This window comes from Protomyctophum parallelum (assembly GCF_964188405.1).
Source record: "Protomyctophum parallelum genome assembly, chromosome: 10".
Lineage (NCBI taxonomy): Eukaryota > Metazoa > Chordata > Actinopteri > Myctophiformes > Myctophidae > Protomyctophum > Protomyctophum parallelum.
In genome coordinates this window covers 4,980,206-4,995,293 of record NC_139704.1, presented here as the reverse complement: position 1 = coordinate 4,995,293, position 15,088 = coordinate 4,980,206, and the positions used below count along the sequence as shown (strand labels likewise).

Below are 15,088 nucleotides of genomic sequence, written 5' to 3'. Positions count from 1 at the left end.
ATTGTAAGAGCTTTGTGAAAGCGCCATGAAAATGCAATTCATTATTATTGCAGTGGGTGCATATGTGGAATGGTTGTCATGGGGGTGGTGTTGTCTCCTTCCTCTGTTGCCTTATTGCTTTTGCGGCACAGTGGAGGTGGTTTTATTTTTATTTTTAATGTTTTTTTGTGGATTTCGCCTTTATTTTAGGCCGGAGGTGCTTTTCTAACCGTGCCTTCTTCATGCACAAAACATAGCCGATCTAGATGCATTGTGAACTTGTACATTTGCTATATTTGGTGAAAAGACTTGGTGTACTGTAGGCTGTAATATAACTCTTCAAGTACATTTGAACTGGGGTCCGTTTTAGAGTATAGTATAGAGGGTCTTAACCCATTCTGACCTGAGATCAGATTCATACGAGGTTTCCACTGGACAACACACTGGTCTGATGAACCCATTCTGACCTGAGATCAGATAAAAAAAATGTCAGTCGTTCTTCGATTTAAAAAAAAATAGCAGACCTACAAGCTCGTATCGCGCCACTCGGTGGCGCGATATGAGCTTGTAGATCTGCTATTTTTCAATAGCTAAAGCATAACATGATGCTGACACCAAAATGGGTGCCCGTTCAGAATGTGATAATGATGCATTCCAACTACCGTACTATCAAAGTATTCAGAGGAATCCTCGGGTGCCACAGCACCCACTTTGAGAAGCCCTGGCCTAGACGCCGCGGTGGTGATGGGCAGGTACTTTAACACTGCTCCCCCCCGAGTGCCCCTAGGTTGCATTTTCACTGCGGTAATCTAATACGTTCATGCCATCACAGCTCTAATACCTAATGGACCCTTTCATGCACCACTTTGTTTGTTTTTCTTAGCATTGGCGTTGAGCTAAATAAATAGAACTCTGCAGAGAAATTATGTGAGCAAAGTCTTGTTAGTATTCTGTGGCAGCAACTCGACTTACAGTTTTCCATTAGTGGCATGGAATTGGAACACCCAAAGCCAGACTTTGAGAATGAACGTTTTTTTTTCCTTACATCCTAAAGGAATCTCTGGTTATGCTGTTAAGTGGAAGGTAATTCCAACTTGAATCAATACTTTGCTGCTCCACTGAGCTCATGTGCGCTGCATGCAGAACGGTTCATTATGTTTTTGTTCTCCTCGCCGTTTGAGGGTAATAATATATGCCGGTATAGTGCTTTTTGACCTTTTTAAGTTTTCGCCATACTCATACATAAAGTTGGGCAATGTTGATATACATCCATCTTCTTTGGAAGAGTGTCTGTCCAAACAAGATATCTCCAACATTAAAGTTTTTGCCATACTCATACATAAAGTTGGCAATGTCGATACATCCATCTTCTTTGTAACAGTGTCTGTCCAAACAAGACATCTCCCCGGAGCGCTGGTTGAGAACCACTGATTTAAACCCATACTAAAGTACTTCATTGACCATACTGGGTTCCAAAAAGGCTCTATACTTGGTCCCTCCTTTTTTCACTTTAAACTAAATCGCTTGGTTGAAAAGAGCTGATCTACAAACAGTTTTTGCTGAATGCGGTTTACATATCATCGGAAAAAAATACAAAGATAATTTCACTTGTGCTTCTTTACATCTGTGATGTGATGTGACAATAAGATGATTCATATTCTGATATCATGAAACGCCCAGATTAGAGATGCTATTGAGTTCATTTGGTTCATTTGATTTTTTTTTCTTTTTTTTTTAAGCAGATCATTTCCAACCTCGACCCTCGCAATTTGCTTAAACGAGCAGAATGCCTAATCAGTCACATTTTTCATCTGTGCACACTATTTATGGGATCCTCCTCTAAATGCATGTATGCATAAAGGATATATTATGCATAGCCAGGCATCCAAAATGAGATGTAAAAGGATCACTTAATCTAGGGGGCTGAGTCATTTGCGGAGCTGCGATGCACTGAAATATTGATTATTTATTACACTTCCTTATCACATTAAACTTTTTCAGGTTTTTAAATGATTATTTACTTTGCATATTAACCCATTCTGACCTGAGATCAGATTCATACGAGGTTTCCACTGGACACACACTGGTCTGATGAACCCATTCTGACCTGAGATCAGATTCTAAAAATGTCAGTCGTTTTTTGATTTTTCAAAAATAGCAGACCTACAAGCTCGTATCGCGCCACTCGGTGGCGCGATATGAGCTTGTAGATCTGCTATTTTTCAATAGCTAAAGCATAACATGATGCCAACACCAAAATGGGTGCCCGGTCAGAATGGGTTAAAGGCTATACTTTTATAGTAATGCGAGTCTCTCCAATTACAATTAGGCCAACAGCGCTGGGCATAGTAATTGATTTAGTGAGTGGGGTTATTGGAAAAAAGATATTGGAAATCAAGTTGTGCAAATGAAGCCAGTTTAACTCATTATATTACATTTTAATCTGCTCTGAGGAAGGCTGAGACAGGAACGTGTTAAGCGTTTCCAATAAAATGAGAATTTGTATTCTGCGCCGGTCTTGCAACCTTTACTCTGGAGTGCATCTTTTTCCACTTTGATGGTATTAAAGTTATATTTATAGCTGCTACATTTAACCCTCTAACACCCGCATTAATTTCTACTTGCAAAAAAAGATTTCAACCTTACTACTATGTTGTACTACTAGGACTAAGACTAAAAAATGTGTTAAAAAAAATAAAAAAATAAAGTTTGATGAAAGATTTATAATAATTATATAATAATATAATAAATTCATAATTTACAATTGGGGGATATCTTTCACAATAATGAAGAAAACAAGTTTTAGACATTCTAATGATCACAAAAAAAACATATATTACTATTATTGTACCTACCTTTATTAGGGTAAAGGTCAAAAGTCTTAGGTTAAAAAATGTTCAAAATCCAGTCCAGACATTTTTAATTTGTGTGAATTTCAGCCTCTGTGGGGGGTATTTATATGCAAATAGCATGACCAATGGCATTGAAATGGCATTGCAATGAACATCACTGATGACGTTTAGGTGAAAAAATAACAGAAAAAAATAATAATAATTTAGTAATTAATTAAAATAAAATTGTTGCTAAAAAGCAACGCTGGGTCTTAGAGGGTTAAGAGGCATCCAGATGAAGCGCACCTGCTTCTCTTCCTTACCATTTATATTATACTATTAAATATCAGATACATGCTCATAGTGTACAAAGTGACACACTATAAGCTAGATCTGCTATTTTAGAAAGAAATCGTCATCTTGTGCAAATCATCGAATATAATATGTATATAATAGAATATATAATCATTTTAAACATGAATCTTTGCTTCTTGGCGACCGTGGAACAAAATATTTTGAGATAGGGGTACCGATTATAGAAACAGACTTTTTTCAGAATACTGAATTTAGAAGACATTTTGTACAATGAGAGAATAAGAGATGCAATTTAGAATAACTTACTTACTTACTTACTTATGCATGGCTATTAGGCAGAAAAAAGTTTGTTTGGTACTGTATACAGTCTGACATTGTCCCATGCAGCGTATAATAAAATCCAAAGATTTTTAGGAGTGACATTTTTGCATCAGACCAGTGGAGGCTCAATGGATTTAGAGGGAACATTTTATTCTTACTATAACGACCTGGAAATAATGTCTGCCTCCAAGATGCAAAAAAAAGCATATATTCGGATATAACTAGATAAGCTGCATAAGTGCAGCTGTGGATAGCTTCATTTCGTTTAGCGGATGCGCCGCCTCCGTTTTGCCTTTCAGCTCCCATGGAAAAGGAGGCAGCGAGTATCCCAGTGTTTCAAAGGGAAATGAAAAGGTCCTCCGGGGAGCTTTCATTTTATCTCTGCCCGAGGATACCGAGACAGGGGGGGGTGGAACGAAACAGAGGAACAGTACTATTTACTGGAACTCCCTCTTGTCAGAGTTCAGAAACACACACTGACAATGTGAGGTGTAGTTTAAGCACTGTGTTGCTCACTTCTTCTCCACAGTACTGTAGCCTACTGTACTGTTCTGTTGCAGCAAATAGTATGTCCCCGGAGACAATTTTGTTCATATCATACTGTACAAACTGTTACAAGACATTTTTGCCACCGATTTTATTATGCGTGCGTGCGTGCAACAGTGTGTGTGTGCGTGTGCGCACTAGAGCAGATCATCTCACAGCTAGGCTACAGATAGTTTTTGGGCGGTGTCTTGTCTTCACGATGCAACATAACATGAATGAATGTAAATGTCACTCAGCATCTCTACCATATATGGCAGCCGTCAAACGTAGCAAACAGTACAAAACATTGCCATTCTTTAAAGTTCTGACTCGCCTTTGGACATTGCAGACGGTCGAATGTTCGAAACCCTCCCACAGCCACCCTCCCAACAATCAGTCTGTGTGCATGTCCCAGGCAGCTGGACCACCAGAGAAAGCAAAGTTCCCAGTCTCTCATATACCGTCATCTGGGTGGCAAAGTGAAAGCGCCCTCTGCCTGGAAGTCCACTCACCGCTCCACCCGTGCTCCGACAGCAGACAGATATATATAGCCCGCAGGGAGGTCCACATCGTTGACGGTGACAAACTGACAACTGTGACGACTGGAACATGACAACCGTTTACTGTTTTAAGTATTGTACAGTTGTCATGTTTCTACTAAACTAAATTCTCTGTAATGTAAAGTCTCTGTAATGTAACACACACACCTTCTCAATTGTAGTTAAAAGAACCCATCGGCTACGGGAACAGTTTAACTGAATACTTATTTTTGTGAATACGCACTGATATAATAAATAAATGAACTGTGTTAATCCATTCTGAACAGGAACCCATTTTGGTGTTAGCATCATGTCATGCTTTATCTATTGAAAAATAGCAGATCTACAAGCTCATATCGCGCCACCGAGTATCGCGATACGAGCTTGTAGGTCTGCTATTTTTGAAAAATCGAAGAGCGACTGACATTTTTAGAATCTGATCTCAGGTCAGAATGGGTTCATCAGACCAGTGTGTGTCCGGTGGAAACCTCGTGTGAATCTGATCTCAGGTCAGAATGGGTTAATGAGGTTTTTAGTAAAGGCTGATGTCGGAGCACTCAGGAGTCGACATGAGCGTGGGATTTCTGCTATTGCTGCGCTGCAGTGGTGGAAAAAAGTACTAACTTTTTAAAAGTTAGTAATTTAAATTTAAATAACCCATTTCGACCTATTATTGAATACGAATTTGAAGGTTTTCAGAGACCTTAGGTTAGGTTTTAGAAGGAGTTTTTAGAATCGGCGAGAGGTCTCAATAGTGTCAATAGGGTGTCTCATCGCGACACATTGTCAGATGTCGATCTGCTATTTTCAAATGTCTGAAATGTATATTCTTTGGAGTCATATTGCCCAGCCCTGATATGTATTGATATAGGCCTCATGAATAATCACAGATTAACCAAGAGGTTATTGTCTCCACCAGGCCGAAGGCATGGGGAGAGAGTATGTTTTGCACTCCGTCCGTCCGTCCGTGTGTCCGTCCGTCCGTGTGTCCGTGTGTGTGTCCGTGAGCAGCTAATCTCGGCCACCGTTAACCCGGTCGATGCCAAATTTTGCACACACACTCCCTGGATGCCAACGATGAACCTCTGCCCCAAACTTTCCAGAACGGCCTGTTATAGCGCCACCAGGAGGCCGCTTTGTGCAAAACTAGTTTTTGCACAGTACACCTACAGATTTTGTCCAAACATCGCACAAATTGGTACACAGTCTCTCTAGAGCCATTCAACGAAACCGGTCTTTCAGATTTCTCACACTCCATCCTGATTGGTTAAGATTGGCTTCCAAAGTTCACAGGAGTGCTCAGTTTCAAACAAAATGCTGCAAATCATGAACACATCGCGTGATTTCCGTGAAATTGTGCACGCACATTCCCACTAGGCCGAGGACGAAATGCCACATGAACAATTTCAATTCAGCCTCAAGGTGGCGCTATAACTGGCCGAAAAGTGTTTTTACCTCTAACTGCACGGATCAGTGGATAATTTACTTTTGTTGCCCTTTTATCCAACCACCAGATGAAGGCAAGCTGCAATGTCCTACATTCCTATCCTGGTGGAGACCTGTGCCCAGAAGGGCACTTTTTCTAGTTGAATAATGTATTGTGCAGAGGTTAATTGCCTCAAGTGCATTATTTTTTCAAAAAGCCCATGCCACAGCTTTGAGTCAATAATCCTTATACCATGCCCTCTTATAGTACCAAGAATTAGAAGTAATATGTCATATAATAATATTCTATTTAAATGGAAACTCTGGTTTGACACCATCTTCTCCAGCAGTCGGCTGGCAATAATGACATCATTCTACCGTATGGGGATTTGCGGTTTTATTCCCACTTGCCGTATCATGCCCCCAGGTCCTCTGCGATACCCTGCTATCTGCTATCTTTTTGTACTGTAAACACATTTTGATGCCACACTGCTTTTGTACTTTTACAAACTACACTTTTCAATGCAAGCCTTTCACTTGTAACTTGTGTATCTTTATCTGGTATGGTATAGGAATGAGTCGCCATCATTCTGTGCCAATGACGAGAACTCTCGTCTTTTATGTGAAGCGGTTCAAAAGAATCTCGGTGGTCTTGTTGTTTGTTCGATCGGGAGGATGGATGAATGGAAGGTGAGATCAGCCTGACAATGAGAGCAGAGGGAGCGAGTGTACCACACCGAGAAGAGAGCTGAGCCCCAAGGCAAAAAAGCTCTCGCTCCATCATTGTTCCCTGCACCCTCACCTGTGGTCTCGACACGCGGGTTGTGACCCAAAGAACGGCACGCGACCGCAGATTACAAGCAGCCGAGAAGGCTTTTCTCAGCAGGCTGGCTCCCTTAGGGGGTGAGGTGAGAAACTCCCGTCATCCACGAGGGACTGTGAGGAGAGCCGCTGCTCCTTTCGTGAAGATATAGGAGCCAGTTTGGTGTGGTTTCAATACCTATAGTTAAGATGGCCGTCTGGTCACCTCCCCGGGGGAGGGGGGGGTCTCTGAGCCAGGGGTCCTCAAAGTGGGGGCTGTGATGCAAGTCCTGTGATGCAGCATAATACTAATATTTGGAATTTATCAATATGACTTCAGTTTAACCACTTAACCCATTCTGACCGGGCACCCATTTTGGTGTCAGCATCATGTTATGCTTTAGCTATTGAAAAATAGCAGATCTACAAGCTCATATCGCGCCACCGAGTGGCGCGATACGAGCTTGTAGGTCTGCTATTTTTGAAAAATCGAAGAGCGACTGACATTTTTAGAATCTGATCTCAGGTCAGAATGGGTTCGTCAGACCAGTGTGTGTCCGGCGGAAACCTCGTATGAATCTGATCTCAGGTCAGAATGGGTTAACCCATTTCGACCTGAGCTCGATTCTACAAATGTCTTCTAAATCCTGACGGTTTTCTGAAAAACCCCATGTTTCTATGTCAGTGGTGATCAAACATTTTCATGCCAAGAATTATCTGTAATTGGCCGCCGACCCCCATCTGAAAATATGTTCCAGAAGCAAAGATTTTAGTTGAAATGTTCACTCTGTAACAAATTATATTCAAAGCTTTGAGACACATTTTCACAATTCTTCAAAAATAGCAGACCTACAAGTTCATAGCGTGCCACTCGGTGGCGCGCTATGAGCTTGCATATCTGCTATTTTTGGTGAATGGGGTTGAATGAGAATCGAACCTGGAACCTTCTGTTTATCAGGCAACCTCTTTTACCCATTCAGCTGTGGCCCGCCCAATACCCTGCATAAACCATTGGCAGCAGTCGAATAAAATAACATAGTCTAGTGTAAATCAGGATTTATATTGCCTGCCGATGGTCCTCGATGATATTTACTGGTACTAAAACATGCGAGCACATCACCCCCATTCCTAGCCTATCACTCATTGGCTGCTTGTCTGTTGTAGAATTCAATTGAAGATCTTGACGATTGCTTTGAAAGCTGTTTTTGGTCAGGCTCCGTCTTAACCCATTCTGAACGGGCACCCATTTTGGTGTCGGCATCATGTTATGCTTTAGCTATTTAAAAATAGCAGATCTACAAGCTCATATCGCGCCACCGAGTGGCGCGATACGAGCTTGTAGGTCTGCTATTTTTTGAAAAATCGAAGAACGACTGACATTTTTAGAATCTGATCTCAGGTCAGAATGGGTTAAAGCGCGGAGGTTATTCATTGGCACTCAACTCCTCTACGGCATGTCTCTACCATCTGACAGCAAATCTGTCTACTTTGCAGTGGTGGAAACTATATAAGTAACTAAGTACCTTTACTCAAGTACTGTACTTAAAGGGGAATACCACTCATTTTCAACATTTTACTATGTCATTAATATACCTTAGTGTTGTTGTGTGGACCGGAGGTCTGAGGAAACATTACATCATGAAGTACATCTTTGTGACGTCACCGAGATGTACTTCATAACGTTACAATTCTAGGCAACACAGAATGGGGAGACTTTTTTATTATTTCAACTCTAAGGTATATTAATGACATAGTAAAATGTTGAAAAAATCCCCTTTGCAATTTTGTGCAATTTTGAGGTATTTCCAATTTATGAGTATTTCCAATTTCCAATACTTTTACTCCACTACATCTCAGAGGCAAATATTGTACTTTTACTCTACTACATTTATTTGAAAATGATAGTTACTATAGTATGCTTTGTAGATTTTGTTTATCATTACAAAACATAGGCCTACAGTAACCACTTCAGCATTGTACACCTCTACAAGCTCGTGACGCATTGTGAGCTTGTAAATCTGCTATTTTCAAAAGATTTTCTTTTTAATAAATTGTGAAATGGGACTTTCTGCATAACGACTCAGTACTTTCACTTACAAGTACATTTTTAATTTCCGGACTCTTCCTTGTAACAGAGTATTTATATTGATACTTTTCCCTCAAGTAAAACATTTTAGTACATTTTGCACCACAGCTCAGCTCCTACACGGCCTGTCTTTTAGATCTGACAACAAATCTAGTCTGTCCCACAGTCAGTCACCACGACTACAAGGCGACGTTGCAGTCGCGCCACGATTGTACAACCAGTTGAGATTAGATATGCTCCTGAAACAGAAATAATGTAATTCCACTTGCAATTCCTGTATTGCGGTATACTCTCAACCTTGCCTCCCCCGACACCCCCCCCCCCCCCCCGCCCATCCACAGTAACTTTTTGTTTAATTAATAATGTGATTTTGTCTGTGGTGGATTATTCATAACTCACATCAGAGTCTTTAAGAAATAATCGAGGTAGAGAGTGCACTGAAACAATGTCACTTTATTACAAAGACTGGTCTGTACCAAGCCCAGGGAGGAAGCACGTAGGCCAGCCTTCAGAAGTATACTGCATGCAAATTAACTACAAAAAGCTATGGAGTATATTAATACCATTCAACTTCAACTTCAACTTCAAAGAACTTTATTTTTTCCTTTCGGAAACGTCTTTGTTGTTGCAAAGGACTTGTAGAAGGCCTGCAGGATCGATGGCCGGACCTGAAGCTATTCCTCATCTTCCTGAGGAAGAACAGCCTTTGTTGACACTTGGAGTGAATGTTCTCCGCGTTGGTCTTGAATGTGAGCTCATGGTCGATGGTGGTGCCGAGGTATTTATACTCTTCGACACGTTCTATTGCCTGGCCATTTATCTCTATAGGGCCGGAGGTGGAGTGGACGGGCCCTTGCCTAAAGTCCACCAGCAGCTCCTTAGTTTTGCTGGGGTTTAGGTCCAGGAAGTTGTTATTGCACCACTCAGCAAAATAGTCCATTTAACTTAGGGTGGCTGTGTTTTGTCTCCCTGCTCTCCTATTGAGATGTTTAGATGGTGTCAAAGGGCATCATGTCTCACCTAGACACAGGATGAGGATCTGACACGAGTTTGACCTGAAGATCTATTCTAGATTACATTTATCCTCCGGGCTGAGAAGGCAGGCTCCATTAGCTCAATGGTAAATGTATCCTCTGGCTGAGAAGGCAGGCTCCATTAGCTCAATGGTTAAACATTTCAGCTCAGGTTTAGCAGGAAACCCGGTTCAAATCTGGGGTAGAAGAGGAAAATTACACGTTGCAGACAAATTCCACCACTACGCTACGGTATCTCTGACTTAACCCATTCTGACCTGAGATCAGATTCATATACGAGGTTTCCGCCGGACACACACTGGTCTGATGAACCCATTCTGACCTGAGATCAGATTAAAAAAAATGTCAGTCGCTCTTCGATTTTCTGCTATTTTTAAATAGCTAAAGCATAACATGATGCTGACACCAAAATGGGTGCCCGCTCAGAATGGGTTAAATGTGCTATATAAATCAACTTTATTACTTACTTTTAAGATTCAAGGTGTAATTTCACATTTTAATTATGCACAGGACGAAGTACCAAATTTAGCGGAGCTAAATTACATGACATCTGGGTTCAGGAATGCAATTATTATGTATAATTATACATTTTAATTTGAGACAATAATAATGTGGCGTGCACAATGTTTTGGAGCTGTTCGTGTTCTCATTATCCACCTCTGTGTCACGGACATTCTCGAGGGTCCGCGTGGCGTGCCCAAAATACTAGTAAATGTTTAAAATGATAAATAAATCCACAGCTCGGCAAAGCTACTGTACAACGGTTACCACAGTAACAAGGGGTCTAGAACTGTCTGTGGAGGTCTTTGTTATCGTTTGAAAAGAGTCTGGCTTTTTTTGATAACAAGCAGAAGTAATCCGCAGTGGGAGTAGTGTAAGGTTCACAAACTTTTCAGACCCTGACCCTCAAAAATGTTCCACTGGCCGCCCCCCCTTTTTTTCACTTATTTTTATCCCATGATTTTGCAACCCATTTTTTTCACCCAGTGTCAATGAATACTGGATTACTCACCCCGGTGCTTGCCCGTTTTTCCTCCCGGAATTTTCCCCAGTGAGGGGGATAACTTTGTAATATGTTATTGGCTGTTTGTATTCTTTTTTGAAAAATATAAAAAGATACACCTGTGGAAAGGCTATATTATTTGACTTATATTGAACCTATAAACAATGTAGTATTATTTAGTGTAAGGTTTTGCCCCCTCAAATGGTACCTCGTCAGATAATCCCCACATATCCTACAACAACTTCTGTGAACAGACTTCACTGTAGTAGCTTTTCATAAATTATATTTGTACTTAGGCTGTTCTGCTGCTGTCATGAAAGTTTATAGTTAGAGAAATTCAAAGTCCAGCCGTCTGCTGTCCAGCCTCTCCCACCCCTCACTGGGGAAAATTCTGGGAGGAAAACAGAAACGGGGCGAGTAGTCTTGTTACCGTGTCAATTATCTATGTAATCCTGGGCTACACTTCCTCTGCCAACCTGAGGGGGGCAGCGGACTGACCTATTCTATGCATGAGGAGTCCAAGCTGCTTCTTTTCACCTGAGGGGGGGGGGGGGGGGGGGGGGACATTTCCCCGGCCGGACGTAGCGTGTGGAAGGAACACGTTATTCCGACCAGTTCCTTTCCCCTCCATCAGACGCCCTGGCTGGCCAATGGGAGGTAGTTTTAGAGACCAGGATTACGGCATGTTTTTTGTGAGGGTACCTACCCTAGGGGAAACGGGGAGAACATGCAAACTCCACACAGAAAGGCCCTTTCGCCAACCCCGCCTCGGGTATGGGCACTGATGACGCGGAGGAGGGAACACGCCGCCAGCACCCACAGCGTCCCCAGCGGGAATCGAACCCAGGACCTTGCCCCCACCGTGACAAGCACTTGGAATTTGACTTGGTTCAACAGATAAATATTGTGAAAATAGCCGAACTATAAGCTTGTAGATTATTTTTAATAATTGTTCATTCTTATTATTATGTTTATATTAGATGTATTACAAGTCTTTTGCGACATGTGTGTAGGAGAAAACCAGACGAGGGCCCCAAATTACTAAAAAGATTTAAAAAAAACTCTTCAAATTAAAATAATTATCTCTATTTCTTACATTTGAAGACAGTGTGCAGGAGTTTTTTTCTATTACAAATGTCTTAAATGTCCTTGTTGTCACTTGCAATGTGCAGATACTGTACCTTGCATATATATTGGTTTGTTTACTGTCGAGTGTGTTATGGAAATCAATATACTGCCATCCGGGTGAATGTATATCTTAGAAGTTTATTCAGAAGAACAGCAACAAACAAACAACATCTCTCAGTCTAGCAGGCATAGCCTGTATCCCTCAACCTCCTCTCTCAGTTCCATCTCTCTCTTGTGGTCTCCCTCCCACCAGTCTCCTGAGCTTCCTCCTAGGTCCTCTCTTATACCCCAAAAGCAGGTCCACAGATTTACATGACCATTACAAAGGTACAATACAATGGCTGTCAGGCCCAGCAGGGTCTCATAACAAACAATAGGTGTGACATAGCCTTTTACATACAACTTGATTTGATTGAGACAGGCTTTCAGGCCAAGGTGTCGTTTCTCACAGACACGACCAGACAGACTAGCTGGCACCATATACTATATAGATTTGAGTCTTCATATTTCCCACAACAAGTGAGCAAACAATATTGGACATTAAGCTAATCATCGGGGGACCCCCCCCCCTGACAATAATCCCCCTCCCCCACCCCCCAAAAAAAGTCCCTACTGTATGTCCACATGTCTGAGTACGACCTATTGACCCTTGAGTACGACCTATTGACCCTTGCAGCATGCAACTGTGCTCGACTCCAAGGCACCCCCCACACACATGTCCCTGGCTGGCTGTCTGGGTCCGTCCAAGCTAGGGCATTAAGCAACTAGTCGACTATTCAACTAGTCGACTAGTAAATCCACTAGTCGACCTTGTTGGTACTAGTTGACTAGTTGATAAGATTTTTTTTTTGTTTATTTTTCCCGATTTTGCAGGCCTCAGGGTAGATTATAGTTGTACAAATATTTTTTTCAGAAAAGGGGGGGGGGGGGATTTCTTTTTTTCTTTTACATACTAGGTAGTCAAACAACTAGTTTAGCTTTCTCAAAGTATCTTTATAGGGCATGGGATAGGAGGCGAAGGGTGACATGTAACTAAGTTGTATTATAGATAAACTTATAACTGTTTTACATATTGGTTATATATTTCATGTACAGTCTGTAAGCTGAATGAGTTGCTGGCTGGCTAGTGGCTACACACCTGTTTGTTTTGTTTTTGTTTTGTTATTGTTTAAAATTGCTGTGTCTCATAATCCCATGTGGGAAACTGTCCGGAAAAACAAAATATGCATTCATTCATTCATTCATTCATTCATTCACTATTTGACTAGAAGTGAATGCCCTGGCCTAGTCCAAGCACGGAATTAGCGTTTGTTTTTTGTTATTATTATTATATTTTTTGTCAGTTTGGTCAATGGCAGTGGCAAAGAATTCAATTTGTTGTTTGCCTTGGGAAGTGAAAAGCGCCTCGTGTTGCCTGTCTGGTGGCATATCTATATAACCTTGAATTGTAAAGATTTGTTTTCTACCCCCTCTCTCTCTCCCGCGAGGACCGACCGCGCTCCGTTCATTGTATGACTGTGCAGTGGCGTGCACAGACATTTAGAGGGGCAGGTGCTCAAGTGAAAAAAAAAGGGCACCTTGTGCAGCGCATTTTGGTGCTTTAGCTATTGAAAAATATCAGATCTACAAGCTCATAGCGCGCCACCGAGTGGCGCGCTACGAGCTTGTAGGTCTGCTATTTTATTTATTTATCGAAGAACCACTGACATAGAAACATATAGCTTTAGATTGTGGGGGGCCTAAATAATATAGTAGAAGCCTTTTCTATCAAGATTTGATCAATGTCACCGCATGGTCCACACACTACAAATTAAGAAAAAAAAGAAAACTCTTTTTTCTTTTTTTTTAAGAGCACATTGCCAAAAAGGGCAAGGGGTGCTCTAGCACCCCCTAGTGTCTATCTGTGCACGCCACTGTGACTGTGAATTGTAAAGGTGTGTGTTGTGCCCTCTCCTCCCCCCTCAGGACCGCGCTCCGTACAGCGCCAACAGGCGGACGGCCACCACCACGCTGACCGTGGACGTGCTGGACGGAGACGACCTGGGCCCCATGTTCCTGCCCTGCGTCATCGTCAACAACACCCGCGACTGCAACCCCATCACCTTCCGGGCCGCCATCCCCGAGTTCTGGGACCCGGTAAGAGAAGACAGACACGTTCACACATTGAAACCATCGCAATACGTTCTTTCTGATCTGATCCTAGACGAAAACTACGACGAAAAATGTTTGTAGTTCGATTTTTCAAAAATAGCAGACCTACAAGCTCGTATCGCGCCACTCGGTGGCGCGATATGAGCTTGTAGATCTGCTATTTTTCAATAGCTAAAGCATAACATGATGCTGACACCAAAATGGGTTCCCGTTCAGAATGGGTTAAAATGAGATATAGTGTGTATGTCACAGATTGTTCTATTGGCATTAAAATGACGAATTAAACATATGAATGGTGCAGGTAGAAGGCACAATCCACTGTTAATTAGGGTGGCCATAAGGGTTTTTTTTAAAACCATTTTTGCCTATAAAACGCAGCTATTTTTGAATGTTTTAAAAACTGTCAAGCGTATTTGGATTTATTTTATTTTATTATTTTACATTTTCTTAACATAGATCTTCTTTTCTGGGGCACACATTTTTATGGCCAAGTACACAATGTTAGCGTCCTTAACCCATTCTGAACGGGCACCCATTTTGGTGTTGGCATCATGTTATGCTTTAGCTATTGAAAAATAGCAGATCTACAAGCTCATATCGCGCCACCGAGTGGCGTGATACGAGCTTGTAGGTCTGCTATTTTTGAAAAATCTAAAAAAACGACTGACATTTTTAGAATCTGATCTCAGGTCAGAATGGGTTCATCAGACCAGTGTGTGTCCGGCGGAAACCTCGTATGAATCTGATCTCAGGTCAGAATGGGTTAAGTTGAGTTGAAAAGGTTTGAGAACCACTGTTTTATATGCCACGCGCGTAAAACAACAATGTGTTCTCAATGGATGTTCTCCCTGTGGCGCTCGGCAGCGCCACGCCTCCAGTTGCTGCTTTGGGGCGGCATGCCACAACGTGTCAATGCTGCGTCGCTGCTGCGTCGCTTCGCTGGCGTTGTG

At 41.8% G+C, this 15,088-nt stretch overlaps 1 protein-coding gene across 1 annotated transcript in view; it reads left to right on the top strand.

Annotated features, from left to right (window-relative positions):
- LOC310865260 (protocadherin-15-like) overlaps nucleotides 1-15,088 on the top strand; it is a gene marked incomplete at both ends in the record, with an annotated part of 422,228 nt that overhangs the window by 119,681 nt on the left and 287,459 nt on the right. The window contains one exon of the mRNA XM_083774285.1: nucleotides 13,953-14,123. Within this exon, the coding sequence (XP_083630411.1) occupies nucleotides 13,953-14,123 (171 nt within the window). The remainder of the gene's footprint in view (nucleotides 1-13,952; nucleotides 14,124-15,088) is intronic.